This window comes from Aspergillus uvarum, assembly GCF_003184745.1.
Source record: "Aspergillus uvarum CBS 121591 unplaced genomic scaffold BO82scaffold_103, whole genome shotgun sequence".
Taxonomy (NCBI): domain Eukaryota; kingdom Fungi; phylum Ascomycota; class Eurotiomycetes; order Eurotiales; family Aspergillaceae; genus Aspergillus; species Aspergillus uvarum.
Genome location: NW_020291400.1, coordinates 17,661 through 38,279, shown reverse-complemented (window position 1 = coordinate 38,279; position 20,619 = coordinate 17,661). Strand labels below are relative to the sequence as shown.

The following is a 20,619-nucleotide window of genomic DNA, read 5'->3' as shown; positions in this document are numbered from 1 at the left end:
ACTCGTCTTCAAAGTCTAATAGTAAATGAGGATGGAAGTTCATGGTAGGTGTGTTGGTTCGGGAAACAGAGGCCTCGACGTCCGAGGATAGATTTGGGTTAGCCGATGGCTCCAACCCGCGCACTTCCTTCCATCTCTCCAACTGTGCATGGCAAGGTGGGAGAACCAGCAGTGGTGATTGCCAGCCCTTGCTACATGCCTTCAGGCTCTACCCTCTAGCTATCTGGCTACCATTGTTTGGTAGGTTCACAAGGTAATTCAAGGCAATGAATTGAAAAAACATTTTCCGGAGCTGACTTGAACTACGGGCCATAACAACATGAAAGACATAATCATCTCGCTAGATCTCAGTTTGCTTCGCGTTCTGCTTGTCTGTCTCGATCTTGTCCAGGTGCTTATCCAAGCATCCCAATATTTGTCGACGTAATACTAAGGCATCAGATTTCTCAAGCTCCTGCAGCTTGCTGAACAAACGACCCCAGTGGACGTCCCGTCTCGTGACAGCCTGTATCTCGTAGAATAAATCAAGAGAGATTCTAGGACGCCAGAATAAAATACCAAGGCGAACAGCTAAAATCGTTTCTAGACTTCTGGCCTCCTGTGACGAAAGGTATTCAGCGACCATGTAGATTAGCTCAAACGGAAGGGCCCGGAGTCCAGTCTGGCGGTCTACAGGCTGGAGTGTATGTCGTAGATTCTTTGCCTTGCCTGCTGCCTGTTTTCTATACCACTCCGCTTCGTTGATTTCAGCATAGATCGTGTCAAAGACGGAAGGTGTGTAGAAAGGGTCTGCTGTAGATGGGGGATCTATCGCGTGAATATCAGACATCAGTGATCAAGCAGCGACTATGAGCATCCAAAGGCAAGAAGCACTTTACCTTTCCCATAAGCGTACGAGATCTGAAATTCCATCCATCGGTGCTGAAAGGCTACCAACAGAGTAGACAAGTCTGTCTCAGCAAGCGCCTTCAAGCGATGGGTGTTGAGTAGTTCCCAACAGCACGAGTGAACCACATAACCGAAACACAGTCTTTCGCTCCGTCGCCCTCGACAATTCGGACGATTCCTCCGTGGTTTCCTGGGTAGACACTCCATGAAGTAGAGTAGGGCTTTAAAGCAACTCAGGGGTACGTCGTCCGTGAACATCTCAGACGCCTGGCTACAGGACACATAGCATCCACGGTGATGTGTATCGTTTATAACTGGATGCATATGTCACTCGATCAGTTCACGTGGAAAGGGGTTTCCTGTGCATCTACCGGAGACACTAACTCAGCCGATACGTGTCTTCCCAGTTCGACTTCGTCGTGTGCGAACCGACAGCTTTCTTGAATTTACCATGTTTGCGCGGGACCATGTGGGCCAGGGTCAAGTTCTGAGAGTTGAAAGCCCAATACCCGCATATCAGGCAAAATATGTTGGCTACTCTGACCCATAATTCGGTGTCCTCCCAGTCGGCGGTTGGGCCTGGAATAGGCTCAAACTTGAGGATCACCCCCATGTTGCCATGAGTGCTTGGAAGATGCTTGATTGTCAGAGCCAGGACGGTGAAGATGCTGTTTGAGAAAGGGAAATGGTTCGTCTCATGGTGAAGTCAGGTAAGGGTGACGTGGAAGAGGAGAAGTGCTGGAGAAGTGTTCCGGACGGGAACCTTTCAGTCGAGCCCAATCGATGAGGCTGCATCGACTCTCGTCTCCATCTCCATCCCCTTCATGGCCAGAGAAGTCTAGACCTCAAACCTTGTTCGCATGATAGTACTGACTTGAGAAGCACAAATGTTTCCGCACTTTCTGTGGAAATGAGCTGACCTTTCCTCATTTCCGGCAGTGATGTCCGTCCTACGTACCTCTTCAGCCGCCCTCGACGTCAACGTCTCCTATCCCAAGCCCACGCAGCAGCACTTAGATATACAAATAAGGACCTCGTGGTCAGATAACTGCAAATTATTCCGGGGTCCAAGATGTATTGGCCTCCACCAGCTTGTTCCACCCTCTCGGGACGGCACTTCACCGTACGGCCTGTGACGGAGATCATCCAGAAATGAGGATACGGGGTATCAGAACTTCGGTTCCTCTCGACATAGACCGGCGCGAATACGTCCAGACTACTAGTACATATAGATAGTCTTTGACCTTCCAAATAGCGTCGACGATCCCGCCTTGGACTCTCGCGATCCGTGACGATCCGCTATCGTGCTCTCGCCTGCATTTGCTCGTCTCGGAATTTGGGGTTCCCAACGCACCGGTCGCGTTATCTCGCGTTATCCGGACGACAATCTCTTGCACCTTTGCAATGAGGTGCATTTCTTTTGCCCAGACGTACGCGTCCCCAAAAGCCAACGGAACCACGTTGGCAGCTACCTCCGCTTAGGTGAGATTTAAGTTTATCACTCCCGATTAATCATCAAATAGTGACAGCCTGGAGGGCATTCATCGGATCCGTGTTTCATGGCTCCTGATGCAAAATCTGAACGGTTGCCCAACGTCCCGGGGGGAAAATATGACGGGAGCTGAGGGATCCGATTTGAGCTGGTCTCGGTTGTGAAGCCTTCCGCCATCCGGGCCCACTTTGTGATCTCATTAGATTCACCACCTGCCAACGAGACGAACGACATGCTTTTCGGACCCATACTCTAGACTCCATAAGCCTAATATTCCAATCCCGATGAGAAACGGCCCCTTACAATTGGCTGCGATTTCAGTATCCAGTATCTAGACCTCCGGCTAAGATTCAGGGGAGATCCCGAACGTTCTCTGAATCTCAGGCTCCGGTTCCCCATGGCTTATCAAGCATAGTAGGTGCTTAGCATAATCGATGCATACTTCGGTCAGATCAGTGTGACAGCAAATGAAATTGGCTGCCTGTTTCATTCTTAAATCTAGAAAATCTCCTCTTCTCCAATCTACCTCTCGTCGCTAATCCACATGGTAGAACCAGTCTAATTCAGCATGTCGATAGAAAAACCGCCAATGGAGCCTGAGCTCCATGCAGACAACCAAGGGAGAAGCTTCCTTGAATCACAATCACAGTCGTGGTCTTCACCTTCCATATCTGCATCTGCATCAGGTCAACCTGAACGAAGACCGACCGATCCAGCTCACGCCCATTCTATCTCTTCCACAAGCTCCACTACTGAAACCGAGGTCGAACACCACCAACCCAGAAATACCCACCGTGCATCGCTGAACCCGAACGACGAGGCCTACCTCACCAAACTTGTCAGCGCAGACCACAGCATTGCTCGAGTCAACACCCTAGCTAATATCCCCACGAACGACCCGGCACTCAATCCAGATAGCAAAGACTTCGATCTTTACAAATGGCTGCGGAAGATCTCACACTTGCTGAACGAGGGAGGAATCCAGCAAAAGGAAGCGGCCATCTACTTCGAGAACCTCCGAGTGTCAGGGACTGGATCGGCACTGCAACTTCAACAAACTGTGTCAGACTTGATTACAGCGCCCCTGAGGCCGCGTGAAATCTTCAATCTGGGTCCCAAGACCCCCAAGCAGATCCTACGGGGCTTTGATGGCGTGTTGGAGAGTGGGGAGTTGCTGCTGGTGCTGGGGCGCCCTGGGTCTGGCTGCAGTACATTTCTCAAGACGCTCTGTGGCGAGTTGAATGGACTGGACCTGGACCCCGCATCAGTGATCCACTACAGTGGTATTCCCCAGAAGACGATGATCAAGGAATTCAAGGGTGAAGTTCTCTACAACCAGGAAGGAGACAAACACTTCCCGCACCTGACCGTGGGACAGACGCTGGAATTCGCAGCATCCGTTCGGACACCCTCAAAGCGTCTACAGGGCATGTCCCGAAAAGAGTATGCCACGATGATGACGAAGGTAGTGATGGCGGTGTTCGGCCTAAGCCACACGTACAACACTAAGGTGGGAAGCGACCACGTCCGTGGTGTATCGGGTGGTGAGCGAAAGCGTGTCAGTATTGCAGAAATGGCTGTCTCGGGAGCCCCCATCGCTGCGTGGGATAACTCGACTCGCGGTCTGGATTCAGCGACTGCGCTGAAATTTGTGCATGCATTACGACTGTCAGCCGATCTAGGATCGTCATTGCATGCGGTCGCTGCCTACCAAGCTAGCCAAGCGATCTATGATCTCTTCGACAAGACCGTGCTGCTCTACGAGGGACATCAAATCTACTACGGATCGGCCGCCAAGGCAAAGGCTTTCTTTGAGCGCCAGGGATGGTTCTGTCCTCCACGCCAAACAACCGGTGATTTCCTGACTTCCGTTACCAACCCGGTTGAACGGCAGCCAATTCCTGGTATGGAGGCCCGAGTTCCCCGTACACCTCAAGAGTTCGAAACATACTGGCGGCAATCACCCGAGTATCAGGAACTTCAGAAAGAGATGGCTGCTCATCAGCAGCATGTTTCTTCCCGCTCGAATGAGAAGTTGCTGGAATTGCAGCAGCAGAAGCGTCAAGAACAAGCCAACCATACGCGGGCAGCTTCGCCATATCTTCTTAGTATTCCCATGCAGATCAAACTCAACACCATTCGAGCCTACCAGCGGGTTTGGAACGAGCGGACCTCGACAGTGACAACCGTGGTCGGAAACTGCATACTGGCTTTGATTATTGGTTCAGTCTTCTACGGCTCCCCTGTGTCTACTGCAGGGTTTTTCTCCAGGGGTGCAGTGCTCTTCTATGCGGTGCTCCTGAACGCCCTCACGGCCATGACAGAAATCAACAGCCTGTACTCCCAGCGTCCCATTGTGGAAAAGCACGCGTCCTTCGCCTTCTATCACCCAGCCACGGAAGCCATTGCCGGTGTCTTGAGCGACATCCCGGTCAAATTCCTTCTAGCGGTGGTTTTCAACATTATTTTGTACTTTCTGAGTAATCTGCGCAGAGAGCCGTCGCAATTCTTCATATACTTCCTCATCAACTTCATCATTATGTTCGTGATGAGTGCTGTGTTCCGGACTATGGCTGCGATCACCAAAACTGTCTCCCAAGCCATGACCTTGGCCGGCATTCTGATTCTTGCCTTGGTCATCTACACAGGCTTCGTGGTTCCGGTGCCCAAAATGCATCCCTGGTTCGGATGGATTCACTACATCAACCCGATCTACTACGCGTTTGAAATTCTGGTTGCCAACGAGTTCCACGGACGCGAGTTTGCCTGCTCTGAATTCGTCCCCTCCTACCCGAACCTCGAAGGCGACTCTTTCGTGTGCTCAACGACTGGGGCTGTTGCCGGTCGTCGGACTGTCAGCGGCGATGACTACATTTGGGCTTCATACAGGTACACTTACAGTCACGTCTGGCGGAACTTCGGCATCCTGATCGCATTCCTCATCGGTTTCTTGGCCATTTACTTTCTCGCCACCGAACTCAACTCATCGGCCACCAGCACGGCCGAGGTTCTGCTGTTCCGTCGAGGACACGAGCCTGCTTACATGAAGCAGGAACAAGGGGCTAACGCTGATGAGGAATCCGGCAAACCTACCGCTAATTCAACCCAGAACCACACGCAGGACAAAGTGAACGACAAGCAACAAAGTGGGGCCTTCTCTATCCCACCTCAGCGGGACATCTTCACCTGGAACAATATCGTCTACGATATCGAGATCAAGGGCGAGCCGCGTCGACTGCTCGACCACGTGGCCGGTTGGGTCAAGCCAGGAACTCTGACAGCGTTGATGGGAGTCAGTGGTGCCGGCAAAACCACTCTTCTCGATGTCTTGGCTCACCGCACGACCATGGGTGTCATCACGGGCGACATGTTCGTCAGTGGTCGTCCCCTGGATTCGAGCTTCCCTCGCAAGACCGGTTACGTCCAGCAACAAGATCTGCACCTTGAGACCGCGACGGTCCGCGAGAGCTTAAGATTCAGTGCTATGCTCCGACAGCCGGACTCGGTCCCGATCGAGGAGAAATATGCTTACGTCGAAGAGGTCATCAAGATGCTGAACATGGAGGAATTCGCTGAAGCTGTTGTGGGTGTGCTCGGCGAAGGTCTTAACGTCGAGCAACGCAAGCTATTGACCATCGGAGTGGAATTGGCCGCCAAACCGAAGCTCCTGCTATTCTTGGACGAGCCAACCAGGTAAGGCCTCATTTACCCACCCAACCCTGGCTAGCTCAAACACATATCTAACTGTTCATCTATAGTGGTCTGGACTCGCAGAGTTCTTGGGCCATCTGCAGCTTCCTGCGCAAACTGGCCGATGCCGGCCAGGCGATTCTCTGCACGATCCACCAACCCAGCGCGATCCTGTTCCAGCAGTTCGACCAGTTACTGTTCCTTGCCCGCGGCGGCAAAACCGTCTACTTCGGCCCGATCGGCGAGAACTCGCGGACGCTCCTCGACTACTTCGAAGCCAACGGCGCCCCGCGACCCTGCGACGACGAGGAGAACCCGGCCGAATACATGCTCGAGATCGTCAACGCGGTCAGCAACAAGCACGGGGAGGACTGGTTCGAGGTGTGGAAACGGAGCCCGGAAGCCGCCGCCGTGCAGGCGGAACTCCACCGGATCCACGCCGCCGCCAGTTCCCATGCTGGCGGAATCTCCGAGGCAGATAATGATCCGCGGGAGCAGGCGGAATTCGCCATGCCATTGACGAAGCAGCTGCCGATCGTGATGCGGCGGGTGTTCGAGCAATACTGGCGGACGCCGATGTACATCGTGGCGAAGATGATGCTGGGGATCTGCTCGGGCTTGTTCATCGGGTTCAGCTTCTTCCACGCAGACAGCTCGACGCAGGGGCTGCAGGACGCGATCTTCTCGGTGTTCATGCTGTGCGCGATCTTCTCGTCGCTGGTGCAGCAGATCATCCCGATGTTCATCATCCAGCGGTCGCTGTACGAGGTGCGCGAGCGGCCCAGCAAGACGTACTCGTGGAAGGCGTTCATGGTCGCCAGCATCCTCGTCGAGATCCCCTACCAGATCGTCATGGGCGTGCTGGTGTACGCATGCTACTACTACGCCGTCGACGGCGTGCAGGCCTCGTCGCGCCAGGGCCTGGTGCTGCTCTTCTGCATCCAGTTCTTCGTCTACGCCAGCACCTTCGCCATCCTCTGCATCGCCGCTCTGCCCGACGCCGAGACCGCCGGCGCCATCGTCACCCTTCTCTTCTCCATGGCCCTCACCTTCAACGGCGTCATGCAGTCCCCCTCCGCCCTCCCGGGCTTCTGGATCTTCATGTACCGCGTCTCCCCCTTTACCTACTGGGTCGGTGGCGTCACCGCCACCCAGCTGCACGACCGCGCCGTCCAGTGCAGCACCACCGAGCTGTCCATCTTCAACCCCCCGGCCGGCCAGACCTGCGGCGACTACCTCAGCGACTACCTCCAGACCGCCGTCGGGTACCTGAAGAACCCCAACGCCACCGCCAGCTGCGAGTACTGCTCCATGTCCGTCGCCGATCAGTATCTGGCCGGCGTGAACATCTTCTACAGCGAGCGCTGGCGTAACTTCGGCATCTTCTGGGTCTATATCGTCGTGGATATCGCCGCGGCCGCTTTCTTGTACTATGCCTTCCGCGTCAAGAAGTGGAGCTTGGCCTCGCTGAAGAAGGGGAAGAAGGACTGAGTCCGGGTGGAGATGATTTATTCCTCCTCTTTCCTTGTCTGCCCTTTTCTAATATCCCTGATATAAACTCGGTTTCATTTTCTTGGCATCTCTCTCCCTGCACACTATAGCCATAGACGAGCCTGTTATTTTCTTCTGCTTTTATCCGCGATTCCCACATGGGCACTTAGAATTTGTTCTGTATAGATCAGAACAACACTACATCTATGTAACTATTCCTCCTCTATCGAGATTACAATTAGACTTACCATTCTTCAATCTTTACTACTACAATGGCTAATTCACACACATAAAATGGGGACAAGGATGGATGTAAAGGACGTAATGTTTGTCTCAAAGTCCACCAACACCTCGGGCCATTCGAAACGAAGATCCTCCGCTCGTCCCTTGATCAGAGGACAAAAGGCGGTTCCGTCATTCTGAACACAAACCCAGAGGTGAAATTGAACTTGCCTTTTTTTTTTCTTGGTTCTTGATTTGTTTTGGAAAGAGTTGTCTGGAAATACACCGTTAAGTTTAAGCGAAATGCACATACAACGATGGATGATATCATCAGAACTCCTCAAGACCAGGCGTCAGGATCCGAGGTCGATAGAGTAGTAAATCACTCATCAATCAGGTCTAAACACCCGTTCTGTTGGAAAACCGAACGAATGAATTATCACCGCATGATAAAACACCGAACATTGTCGTAGACGAACAGCTCGCCGTCCCCCCTTCGCAAGCTACTGCAAGCTGTGGGAGCATCGGCTTCACCAGGCCGCGCCACCACCACCACCACCTCCGGCATTATTCCACTCGTCAGTGTTCTCCTCCTCGAAGGCGGGCGCATCGTCATTGTCCCCAGCGCCGGAGATCCAGGGTTCGGTTTCGGTTGAATCTTTATTGTCGCCATGGGCAGTGGGTTCCTCAAACGACTCTTCGGCTGGAGCCTTGGGGCAACGTCGGATGGTGTGGCCCACTGGTTGAAAGAAGAGTTTATATTAGTCATTAATGTCGGGATCATTAGAAGAAAGAGACTTACTCTCTCCACAGTTGCGGCATTGAACTCGTGAGTAATCGCGCTTCTTAGTACAGTCACGACTGAAGTGACCAACTGAGTCCTAGTGTTAGCTATCGTGCTATGCATTTTTGCGTGATAGCATACCCTCATCGCAGTTACGGCAAGTGACGGTAGAGACATCACGGGGTTTGTCGCAGTCGCGCGCAATATGGTCCTCGGATCTGTTGAATCCATATCAGGCCATATCAGCAGAAAAGCTATGAAGTGTATCACTCACCCGCAGTTGCGACAGGTTCTGGGCTCGGGTTTCTGAGGGCAGTCCTTTGCGAAGTGTCCGACTAAGCTTGTTAGAATGGTAAGGGATTGGAAGCTTGACTGGGTGAGTTACCCTCGTTGCAACGCTTGCACTCCACACCCTCCGCTGAGCGAGGGTTAGGACATTCAGCAGCTTTGTGCTCAGGAGAACTTGCAAATGTCAGTTATCTCAATTCTGGAATCTCAGGGCCGACAACATACCCGCAGTTACGACAGGCAAACTTGTCACGACGAGGCTCAGTGCAGTCGCGGGCGCGATGACCGACGGCACTGCAATTGACGCATTTCACTTCGACACGCTCAATCTCGGCTCGTTCCTGCGTGCAGGCGCGGGCAGTGTGACCCATTTCTTGAGCAGGTTAGTGGTTGTCTTATGACGGTGGAGTCAACTTACCACCACAATTTCCGCACTTGGGAACCTGACGATCGTAAGGCAAGCCGGCATCCTCGAGGCGCTCAAGATTGTCCTCGTCGCCAGATGGCCAACGCTCTCTAAGGTGTGCACGCTGTGGCTTGGAACTGAAGAAGTATCCAACCACGTATGTGCAGTCTAGCTTGCCTTGCAGATTGATGAAGCTTATACAACTGTTCGCTTCCCTTTCCTGTGCCGTCCAGTTAATACAGAATCGATAAAGGATTGAGTAGTCAAGGCCAGGGGCTGTACGAACCAGCGCGACAATATAGAACTTAAGGTTTTCCTCACGCATCCTCTTCTCAATGTCGACGAAAGTGGCTTCGGGAACTGCCTTCGAAAAGATCTTTATGCCCTAGTCTGGGTCAGTCTTATTCCATAACAAGCCGAATGCTCAAGAATGATAAACGGGTAAAGCCTCGGTGAATTGTGAGTCTTACAATGCGAAAATCCTCCAGGTCTTTCTCATCGCTGGCCTTCTGTAGAAGGTTCCAGGCGTCCTCGGGGAGCATGTCAGGGACACCATTCAAGTCAAACTTGCGATTCTCTTTACAATCAAGGGCACGATGACCTGTTCCAATGTATCAGACCAGTTTGTTGTTTGACATCAGGGATTTCTGCTTCGCATACCTTCCATCTTACAGTTTTTACAAACATCAGCAGGTCTTTCAGGACACTCGGCAGCAGGATGTCCTTCCTGATTGCAGACACGACAGGTACCCTTGAAGACACGGGGCTTGGTACAGTCGGCCTTTGAGTGCCTATTCCGCGTCACGTCAGCCAACGAAAAACAGTGTATACTTCATTTTCTAGGCTTACCCTTCCTCGCCGCAGTTGAAGCAAGCACCCATAGACTTTTTGGGCTCAGGACACATGCGCGCGAAGTGGTCATCGGCCCCACAGCTGTGAGGTTCACGGTTAGGAGTCTGGTAGTCTTCTATAGTAGTGAGGTGAGCACTTACTTGCGGCATCTGTTATCGTCCTGTCCGTCGGCAGCAGACGCGCGGTCGTAGTCATTGCCACCATAAGGAGCAGAGTTGAAATCACCAGGCCTGGCATTTTCATCGTTGCCGTAACCTAGCACTACATTAGTGGGGTCTTGTAACTGGCTGTGTTATATATTTGGAGTTTGGAAACAACGCGGATCCCAGAATATATGGGTCAGAACTCTTTGGATTGGTAAGGTCACTAACCAGTGTCGCGACCGTCTTCGTTCCACTCCGCGCTATTCCAGTTTTCCATCTTTGCTATGCAGCGGAGCTGTTACTAGGGGAAAGAGAACTATAGAGCACACATAACATCAGTCACTCGGATATTCTCAAGGAAGGACTAAGCCTGTCGAAGGGGGGTACGCGTAGAATAAGCCTCCATTTGCCTGAAGTGAGACTGGAGACCTGCGTATGAGACCTCGCGTCTTCTGATGTGATCTGGTGTAGCTTTATTGCAAGAAAAGCATCTTGTAATAAAGTGTTGTTTCGGATCCCTTGACATTTGTGTGTAGAAAGTGAACTAACCTGTGGTGCTGGAGTGAGAATCGTTGAGGATCGGAAAGTGGAAACCAGAGTAGAAAGAACCTCGATGACAAACAGTAAGAAGAAGTAAGATGACGAAAGAGGAGGGGAGGAAAGGTGTAGGAGAGAAGGGTGTTGAAAGAAAGAGAGAGAGGAAGAGAGGAAAGTGAAGAGAAGAAGTGAAGGTGAAGAGAGCAGTAGGTAACCAGTGACAACAGTGGGAACACAGACAAACGAGCCAAATACTCCCTACAGTTGCCATCCACCTCCCTCTCTCTTATTCTCTAGTTTGACTACCTGTTCAAGTACTTGTAAATTCAATCCTAAAATGATTACACAAGAGCTCTTAAGGTCATTCATATGATCTCTCGTAGTAGACATTCTTCAACTGACTTCGTTCTTTATCCACATTTCACGACCCCGAACATCATAAGAAAAATCAAGTCATAGAACTAAAGAATAAAGACCAGACCTGTATCCAGGGACTTCGACGAAGCAAAAGCAAAATGAAAAACGCAAAAGGTAGATTAAGGTCGGCGAAGTCAGAGATATCGAGGAAATCCCAATGATACCAACGCGATCATCGACAAAGGGGGGGGAGGGGGGGGAGGGGGGGAAGAAACAAAACCAAAGTTTTCAGAATCATCCTCAATGAGCCGCAGTATGCCTAAGAGCCTACTTTGAGGCAGGGCGAAAGCTCGTAAAGAGGTGGTTGAGCTGTTCTTCGAGCTCGGTACAACGCTTGCAACCTCCATTGTCCGTAGCCGTCTTCATTTTTTCCTTCTCGGTCTTGATCTGAAGCAACTCGGCCTTAAGGAGATCCATCGCATCTTGCAAGTCGGCTTTAGCCACCTCAAACTGGCATTTATCAGTCATGGTGCTCATTTTCAGACTTTTCAGCTCATCCTCGCTCTTCTGGAGCTTGCTCTCCGTCTGTATCAAGGTCCGCTGCAATGACTTGTACTCATTGATAATCTTCTCAAAGAACTGCATTCCTTCTGGTAGCTCGGTGATGTCGCAAGAGGGTTTATCGATCTTTGCCACGTCGACAGCTTTCGGAGCCTTTCGAATATCACTCCTTTCAGCAGCTTGGGCCTAATGAGAATTCGAAAATATGTTAGCGCCTAAAGTGTGACTAGATAGCAGATTCCCCATGCCTACCTTCACGAATGTGTCCTCTTCCACAAACAGCTGATTGGAGGGTTCGTCTTCTGAGTCATCACTGCTGTGCTGTCAGTACTGTTGCGTTAGACCCTTCAGAAGACGGTCTCTTACTCAAAGCCACAGACCGTCTTCATCTTTTTCGCTTCAGCAAAGCTCTCGGGTGTTCCTGAGCCAGTCACAGAGCGCTTTTTGCCCTTGCTGGCAGCCGAGCCTTGACTACCTTGAGCGAGCTAGAGATAAAGATATCATGTTAGAAGGGAATAACCCGAATAAGGTTGGAGGCTAATAGGTACCATCTTTTTGAGTTCCTTTTCGCCGCGGCAGTAGTTCTGACAATCTTAGTAGGAGACTCTGCAAGCATAAAATGACATGGAGTATGCTTACTGAATAAGCTCCTTGGAGTGCAGCAAGACTTCGGTCAGGAAAGTATTTCTAGCAAAGTCGAATACGTGTCAGTGACTGGAGCATAACTCGCGGATGAGAGAAAGATACCTGATGGAAGACCGCCCACGGTACCTCTTTCTCCTGCTTTCGGAGCTCTACGAGGCGGGTCCTCTCGGCTGTGGTCCAAGGGCGGGCCTGTGCTTTCTTGCGAGGCTCTGGCGATTGCATGGGGGAAATTGGCACGTTTGAAGGGTAAAGAGGGGTTGTGTGGAGCAGGATAGCTCGATTGAAACAGCTTGTAACTCGGTGGGAAGAGTGGATCAGAAAGGTATAAGTCCGCCCAGCTATGTGGCAGTTATCGGGAGTCCAATGGACTGCAGTGGAAAGCAGACGTGAAGCAGACGGTAGTAGAGAGGGGTGAGGTTGGGGCAAGAAGAGTTACACCAAAGGATATTAGGCCAGCTCGTAGCATCCAGTAGTTGACGGTCCACTTGTGCACTTGATGTGAGTGACAGCTTCAGTGCCAAGTCTTGGAACTAGCAGGCCAACAATTGGAGCAACTCATAGAAGTGTAAAGCACTTGTCTGGATCTTGCCAGAGCAACGAGTGAGAATTCCCAATTGTTGGAACGAAAGAAGAGAGGCAGGTAATATCTTGAGAAAGTAAGTTTGTGTATGTTCAACGGTCAGATGAGACTGCAGGTGTAGATATCTTCAACAGAAATCATCACAACGCAAAACGCCCCACGCCTCCACAATGAAGGTAAAAAATCTGCAGAGGGGTAGGCAGTAAAGAAAGCACACAACAAGACAGAGAATCAATTGGCCGACTGGCTGGCTATCAAAAGTAGACACTGCCTGGTTCTAAGCATGAGGTAGAAAAGTAGATGCTTGATGGTGCTCGTGATAATGAGAACCAGACAGGCAAGGCTAGTTCAAAAGCTATGCAAGTGGCCTTTAATGTAAGCTATCTAAAAGGTATTCTTCTGCTTGTCCTAGGGATCCTCGGCCTTTTGAAAGAATATGGAACATTGTCACATCACTTTCCGATTATGAGTTCATATAAGAGATTTCAAAACTACTCTTGATATTGAGATGGTTATGGTTGTCACTCAAGGTACAAATAAAGAAAGGCCCTGGTTGCACTTATACTGTATATATCTAACTTTCATAATTGAGAATTATGATAGTACCTGTTAACAAGGCTTAGGTACCACGTGCCTCCAACCACGTGCTTGCAGCGACAACGTGTTACACTAGATTTAATCAATTGCATCTTATCTTTATCTCACTTCGAAGACATCTTGTCCCCACAACATAAACAGCCGAGCTCAGATCTCACTCGAAACCGAGGTTCCTTGATGTGATCCCAGGGGGATTTTCACCCGGTGTTGAGGATCATATTGAGCTTTTGATACTCACTTCTTACATCAACTACATCTGAGAGGAGCAGTATGACTTGTGGTGGCACTGCTCACATCATTACTTCTTTGTGGTGATCGATAAGAGAAGGGTGTATGTGAGCTAGTGTTTCATAAACTCCTCAAATAGATCTTAGACAACACTCCAATAATTGTAGCCTTACGTCCGCGAGGGCGGTTTCCTGAATCTATCAAGTCATACACGGACTAAGGACCCGGCAGATGTCGGCCTAATTACATAGAGAGTAAGACTTCTTCAAAGAAACCCAGTGTGATTTGTCGACCTTACGAGCAACCTAAAACTCCGGGCAAGTCGATTTGTGGTGCCCTTTCTAGTGGATCAGTTCAGTCTCGAAAAGAAGCCACGCCATTTTCAGTAGGCCATCTGCTTCAGGTATAGATCAAGCCTTGAGTCCCAAGAACAGCCTGCGGTAATCTCTGGCGGTGACAAACACTGGCCACATATGCAAGCATCAGGCTAGATAACATTAGGATATGCTAGTCGTTGAAACGTCACGCAAAATATTACTTGTCGGGGTAAACGATATTTCAGCACATCTCCAGGTGTTTGCGCCGCTCTGCGATGAGTACAGTGCAATTGAAAACCTACATCCACTGGTTCCAAGATATTCTGGATTGATAACTGAGTCTCGCTACATGTTGGTTGGCGGGTCCTGAATCGCGCATACATTCAGGCCAGTGATAAAGGGATACAAACAGACAGACGAAGATCATACACAGTACGAAACACGCCGATTTTACTTGAAGAGCCTGCCCAGCAGTCCTCCCGCAAGGTTACTCATAATGCCCCCGGAAAGCGCGCTGTTGGCGACGCTGAAGCGATCGCACCGGGAGAAAGCGAGCGTGTTGGTGATGGTCAGTACTAGAGCGATAGCTGCAACAGGTTAGTCGCCAGATCGTAGAAGCTGGGAACAAGGGGCCGCAACACGTACCAACCAAACTCAGCCAGATCACACTGCTCAACTTGATGATGGCCAGAATAGCCAAGCCAACCCAGAGCGTAGGTGCAAGATACAGACTAAGCCAGAAGAACCGCTTGTCCGTGGCGGCAATTGTACGGGTGGTAGGATCCGAGGACTCGAAGACCCAGTGTGAATCGCCGCTCGCGGTGTTGACTTCGTTCCACCAGCGCAGTCCGACTAGTCGACGTCCAGCAATATTCTTGAGGTAGTAGAAGTCCGCAGAGAGGAGCAGCAGCGTTAAGATGAAAACTAGGACACTATTCGATTGAGATCAGTCAGATAAGCTCGGACAATTGGTCGCATGGCCCATGAGGAGATATCTCCAACACCCGTGGAATCATCTTGGGTTAAATAATGATAAGACAGAGCCAGGGTTCTCCATTACGTACAAATTCTTGATAAACAGAACACCGAAAAGATACATCAACAGGGCACTAATGCGGAAGCCCAGGAAGAACAGTAGGGTGATCGGGTGGGCGCTGAGGCGCCAGTTCAAATCTCCCTGTTGCGGTGTGAGGGGTTGTTGTTCCATGTTGATTGAGGTGCAGACTCCAGAGTCAAGCAGCTCTTTGGGGGTTTTCAAACGAAAGGATAAGGAGGGTGGGACAACAGTCAAGCTGTTTGACACGCAACGAGAAGCAGGAATGTGCTCAATGCGTTGATGCTGCGTGTCTCCATGTCCCGGCGGTGGATACTGGCAGAATGCGGAGCCACCGCCGGCTATATGAACGGTTGTTATTCTTCCCTTAACAGATGCGATTCCTCTCGCTCGACTCTCAGCACATTACGATGGCAGAATGAAGCTAACTCAGCACTTCGCTGGATTCCCTATTATTGCTCCTGAATATGCAGACAGGAGGCAAGGAGGGAGGAGAGGATCTCTCCACGGCAGACCGTGCATGGGCGATCCACCCTAGTGGATGAGGTCATTGGCTCGATAGAGAGTTCCTGACGGCGGGAGAAGCCTTTATGCGCCGCGGCCAGCAACCCGAGGATGTCCATCGGTCCAGATTCTCCTCTTTCCTCCACCCTCTCTGTCTCTGTCGCACTCTCCACTTGCACCGGATGAATCTCAGCTGGTCAACTCACACGCCAGGATACTCAGAAGACACGAGCAAGCCCCGAATCCCGTCACAATGGCAGCCCGTAACACGCTCCGTCGAGCTCTTCTCTACAGTATGTCTCAAGACTATCGTACACTTATCGCGAATCCACCGGAGCTCTCCCCGCATTTTCCTACAGAGGCGTTGTCCACCCCCCAAGCCACCTACACCAGCATAACCCACACACAACGTCCAACGGAAGAGAAGCTAAGATGATGTAAATAGTCCCCGGCTCCTCCCAACGCTTCATCGACAAATCCCGCACCCTAGCCGCCGACTGCGTGGCCTACGACCTCGAAGACAGCGTGACTCCGCACAAGAAAGCGGAAGCCCGCTCCCTGGTGCGGAGGGCGCTGGACCAGCCCGCACCAGAGGGGATTCGCGAGCGAGCGGTCCGCATTAACTCCGTGGACAGTGGACTTGCCCTGAGCGATCTTACCGAAGTCGTCAGTTCTCCTCTCACCTGTTTATCATCCACATAATCCACCACAGCGCCAACTAACCCCATGCCACAGCTCCAATCCCCCAACCTCACCACGATCGTAATCCCCAAAGTCAATTCCCCCTCTGACCTAACCTTCGTCACCGACGTCATCACCCATACCCTCTCCCAGCAACAACAAACCCCCAACCGTCCGCCCATCTCTCTCCTCGCCCTCATCGAATCCGCCAAATCCCTCACCAACCTCACGCAGATCTGCGCCGCCACCCCCCTCCTTCAGGGTCTGATCTTCGCCGCCGAGGACTTCGCCTTGGACCTCAGTCTCACGCGCACCCCCGCGCTCACCGAGTTCCTGTTCGCGCGGTCGATGATCGCCACCGCGGCCCGCGCGGCGGAACTCCCCTCGACGATCGATCTGGTGTGCACCGCCTACCGATCGAGCCAGGGCGACGGTGCGTCACCCCCCGCGGTCTTGGAGGAGGAGTGTCGCGACGGGCGCCGGTTGGGCTTCAATGGGAAGCAGTGTATCCATCCGTCGCAGGTGGAGACCGCACAGCGGATCTTCGGGCCCGATCCCGCGGAGGTACAGTGGGCGGTGCGGGTGTGTATCGCCGATGACAAGGCGGCGCAGGCCGGGCGTGGTGCCTGGACGCTGGATGGAAAGATGATCGATGTGCCGGTGGCGGAGAAGGCGAGGGCTGTGGTCAAGAAGGCTGAGGCGTGTGGCTTCAATGTGCGAGAGTTGAGGGAGAAGTGGAAGGGTCAGGAGCCGGAGTAAATAGTTCAGCTTGTTACGAGAGAGTCAGTACGGCATCAACTAGCATCATTTCTCGATTACTTAGATGCATATATGCATACTAGAAAAAAGGTATATACATGTTATAGTGTTCTTCCATATTTAGCATAGCCTACCCCGGCCGGCGTAAGGTCGGAATTGTCTGCATGGTGAGAATAATAGATAAACGCACGCTATAGTAGGTAGCTGGCTGAACACTTTACACGAGGGGAGTGAGAAAGGGACGATTGAAGTTAGCTCATGCCCGTGACTTGCGCAACATGCTCGTGGCATCCGTCCTCGGGCAGGGCCTCGTTCGAGTTCGATCCCGCTTGCTGATAGTGGCTGTCGAGGCGTGCAGTGGCACAGCAACATCCCGCGATATTGTCTGAGCTATGAGCAAGAAGACTAGAGTAAAAATCGATAGAGAGGAGTAAGATATGATGAGAAGGTTGCGTGTGCCATTTCAAGAAAGGAGACATAGGGCTGGCAGAATATGTATGGGTTATGTTTTCGGTTCCAAATCTTCGCGTTTCAACAACTGAATCTTGCCCATCGTTAGCACAGGCGGGATGGCATCGACGTCAGACTTTGCCTCGGCACTCTCTTCAAAGCTCCTCGCCAAACTCTTGTCATAACTCGTTGGGTCAATGCCTAGAATACCCCCAACATATCCACCTCTTTCGCCTGGGACGCTGAACTCGCGGAAGAGGTACTTCCATTCGTTCAACCAGGCCTTGACAGCCTTGCCGATCTTGTCCTTGCCATTCTTGGAATGATGGCCGGTGCCAGTGATGGCATAGACCACTCTCCGGCCCTCACGAGCATGCTTCAGCAAAATCTTCTCTAGGTATTCAATAGCCTCTTCTGGATGCAGCCCATGCAGATCGATATACAACTCCTCTGATGAATCCTCTAGGCCAGCATGAGACAGATGTTTGTTCCGTTCTTCATATAATTGCCGGGCTGCCTCGCGATGGCACTTCCTCATTGCTTCGTTCTCAGCTTGGCCCCGCAGAGAAAGTGCCTTGGCTGCCCTGGCATCATTCCGGTTCCAGGCTTGGGCGGCACTTCAACGATGGATTAGCTTTGGTAAGCCAACTTCACAATTGCGGTAGACTTACCCTTGGAGGAACTTGTTTCTCACCGTACCATGGCCTATTGCCTTCGTCCGATACTTGATATACTGTTCGTTGGCACGGGCCCCTGTCTCGAGCCAAGGGATATTCTGTGGCGCTGGAATAGACTGGGCAGCGGCGCTGAACTCTCGGCCTCTGGCTGTGTCCTTGCCATTCTTGGACGTGGATTTTCCTTTTCCTGGGACTGGGGATGGTGACATGCGAACAACATCCGCTAGGGAAGCGGGAAGATTCTCCTTGCTTGGATTGTTCTCACGATTGTGCGCGCCTCGTTTTCCATGATGCTTCTTTCCACTGTTCCTCGCGCTCATAGCAGCCAGGGTAGGGAATGCGTCCGGATCATCGACCGACAGAGCAGCCGGATTTAAGTCCCTATGCTGATGTCGGCTCCCTGGTCGAGACTGGGGTCGAGAAAGGTTCGTCATGCTGCCGTTTCGTTTCCCCATAACATACTGCATAGCCTGCGGCGAATGCTTTCCACCAGACAGGCCCGATAGGTGGCCGGGATACTTTCCAAAGTATTGGCCACCCCACTGCTCTCCACCCCCAGACTGGAGAGGAGGGAAAGCATCTGAAACATTCTCTATATGGAATTGCGGGCCGCTCGGGATTGTCTGACTTCCGTCTGACAAGCTCATGTTTGCAACCAGGGCTGATGGATCATGAGAAAACGGGCAACCGTCACCGGCAAGGCAATTGCCCATCACCCAGTACCTATGTTTCGTCAGTCTGAGGAGGCTTTGGATCGCGCCTGCGATAGTTTCAACATACTTGCAAAGGTGATTGGTGAGGTCGTGGCTAAACCGACAGTCCGCACGAAGACATTGTCCGGTGGATAGCCAGTATTTGCAGACCACCGGACTGCGACTCTGCAGCGACGGACTGGCAGCTTTGGGCTGCTCCATGGACATCGATTTTCCCACCACAACATGGCTATCATCCGATTGATTCAACAAAGCTTCTCCGTCTGTGAATTGTGAAAGGGATGCGATTGTGGCGCCAAGATCGTAGCTATTCGCTTCCAGTGCTGCTTCAATCTCATCATTTGACCGTTTGTCTCCGAGAACAGTGCGCAGAATGTCATGCGGACTCATGTCGGGAACGAACTCTGGAGCTGTCGCACTCAATGCTGCTGTGAGACTCGGCGTCCCTAAGGATGATGCGACACTGTTGGCATCATCCGCGACCAACCAATCGACATTGCTATCGCTGCCAAAATCTCCGTAGAAGTCTGACACATGACTCTGGTCGGAAAACTCGTATGCATTCAAGTTCGGAGAGTGGGGTATAGGTTGAGCCAAAGCGAGCCGAGGTGACGGGCGCGGGGAGGTGAAGGGTGATACTGTTGAGGAAAGCGGGGGTCGCGGATACCCCCCTCGGGAGCTCTGAAGCCAGGAAGTACTTCCAGGACTGGTGCCTAGGTTGGAATGAGGCGATAAGGGCGTGGCTGAGCGGGCCATCTGCCAGGGAGCGGGGGACGAGCGACGGATGACTGTATGGCGAGGAGGAGGTGGAGAGGCGTTGGGCAAAGTGCGATTTCGATGGCGCCAAAGAACGTCCAGCACGGCATTTTCGAGAGCTGGGCCCGATAACGAGGTCTTTTCGCGAATAAAGTCTTCGACTTTCTCGGCCTGATCTTCCTCGTCAAGAGCTTCATCCTGGAGAATCTGCAAGCACTCCTCCAAAAGTTCTTCTGAAATCATGGTGAAAGAAGGTGTTGTGGCTGGCTAGTGCAGCTGGAAAGCAATGGAATCACGGTGGGAAGGAGAGATGTGGGGTAACCGTTGATTGCGAGGCTCGGGGAGTTGAACGGAGGGCATGGGATAGCTGGAAGGAAAGCTGCGCGTTTCACAGAACAGTATACATTATTGAGTTTAATCCCAGACGATTCCTTTGTTGGTTATATGAGTGACTATGAGACAGAAAGAGGTTAGCACATTAGATGGGGGGACAGGACAACAAGCTTGCGGTTCCACGGGTGATTACATTGCATCTGCGCTCACCATATGATCAACAACGACACGAAAGACGAAAACAATAAAGAGACATAAGGAATGAAAGAAAGAGAGGGTCGACCACGCGAAAGCTTGTTCGCGGGAGTATGAAAGGGTGGATGAGAAGAGGAGTCGGGAGAAGAGGGGAGGAGGTAATGAATAAAGAGAGGAGAATGAGAGGAGAGGAGAGGTATTGGGGGGAAGACTGACGGGATTGATTAGGAACGAGATGGGGAGTGATTAATCCCGCCAGTAGAGTACCCCCGTAGGTACTTGGAACCACTGAATAGCCCCTAAGGTACAACAGGTACCTACTATGTACCCCCTAGGAACCCGTGGCCACATCCCCCTTATTAGTGTATGGCTTCTTGTGATTGACTGTTAGTTAGATGATTTCCTCAATCACCAAGACC

The 20,619-nt window shown here is 51.7% G+C and overlaps 6 protein-coding genes across 6 annotated transcripts; 2 read left to right on the top strand and 4 right to left on the bottom strand.

Moving 5' to 3' along the window:
- Nucleotides 1–227: 227 nt before the first annotated feature.
- Nucleotides 228–1,737, bottom strand: BO82DRAFT_11960 (uncharacterized protein). Its single transcript, XM_025629869.1, has 3 exons — nt 1,273–1,737; nt 879–1,202; nt 228–807 (listed from the first exon to the last, which is right to left on the bottom strand). The coding sequence occupies exons 1-3, from the start codon at nt 1,499–1,501 to the stop codon at nt 341–343; spliced, it is 1,020 nt and encodes a 339-aa protein (XP_025486031.1). The 5' UTR covers nt 1,502–1,737; the 3' UTR covers nt 228–340.
- Nucleotides 1,738–2,916: 1,179 nt separating this feature from the next.
- BO82DRAFT_359703 (putative ABC multidrug transporter) lies at nt 2,917–7,821 on the top strand. The gene is made up of 2 exons (XM_025636630.1): nt 2,917–6,073; nt 6,139–7,821. The coding sequence occupies exons 1-2, from the start codon at nt 2,949–2,951 to the stop codon at nt 7,559–7,561; spliced, it is 4,548 nt and encodes a 1,515-aa protein (XP_025486030.1). The 5' UTR covers nt 2,917–2,948; the 3' UTR covers nt 7,562–7,821.
- Nucleotides 7,822–11,477: 3,656 nt separating this feature from the next.
- BO82DRAFT_409059 (uncharacterized protein) lies at nt 11,478–12,262 on the bottom strand (the record flags this gene model as incomplete). Its single annotated transcript, XM_025639718.1, has 4 exons — nt 11,478–11,897; nt 11,964–12,032; nt 12,092–12,196; nt 12,260–12,262. 4 exons carry the CDS (start codon nt 12,260–12,262, stop codon nt 11,478–11,480), a joined length of 597 nt encoding a protein of 198 aa, XP_025486029.1.
- A 2,123-nt stretch (nt 12,263–14,385) lies between these two features.
- Nucleotides 14,386–15,386, bottom strand: BO82DRAFT_387751 (DUF846 domain-containing protein). Its single transcript, XM_025638335.1, has 3 exons — nt 15,143–15,386; nt 14,724–15,010; nt 14,386–14,665 (listed from the first exon to the last, which is right to left on the bottom strand). Exons 1-3 carry the CDS (start codon nt 15,283–15,285, stop codon nt 14,529–14,531), a joined length of 567 nt encoding a protein of 188 aa, XP_025486028.1. The 5' UTR covers nt 15,286–15,386; the 3' UTR covers nt 14,386–14,528.
- Nucleotides 15,387–15,537: 151 nt separating this feature from the next.
- On the top strand, nt 15,538–17,159 carry BO82DRAFT_348469 (HpcH/HpaI aldolase/citrate lyase family protein). The gene is made up of 3 exons (XM_025633831.1): nt 15,538–15,929; nt 16,082–16,302; nt 16,372–17,159. Exons 1-3 carry the CDS (start codon nt 15,890–15,892, stop codon nt 17,074–17,076), a joined length of 966 nt encoding a protein of 321 aa, XP_025486027.1. The 5' UTR covers nt 15,538–15,889; the 3' UTR covers nt 17,077–17,159.
- Nucleotides 17,160–17,578: 419 nt separating this feature from the next.
- On the bottom strand, nt 17,579–19,915 carry BO82DRAFT_407673 (CCCH zinc finger and SMR domain protein; the record flags this gene model as incomplete). The annotated part of the gene is made up of 3 exons (XM_025639647.1): nt 17,579–18,143; nt 18,198–18,926; nt 18,984–19,915. 3 exons carry the CDS (start codon nt 19,913–19,915, stop codon nt 17,579–17,581), a joined length of 2,226 nt encoding a protein of 741 aa, XP_025486026.1.
- Between the last annotated feature and the right edge of the window lie 704 nt (nt 19,916–20,619).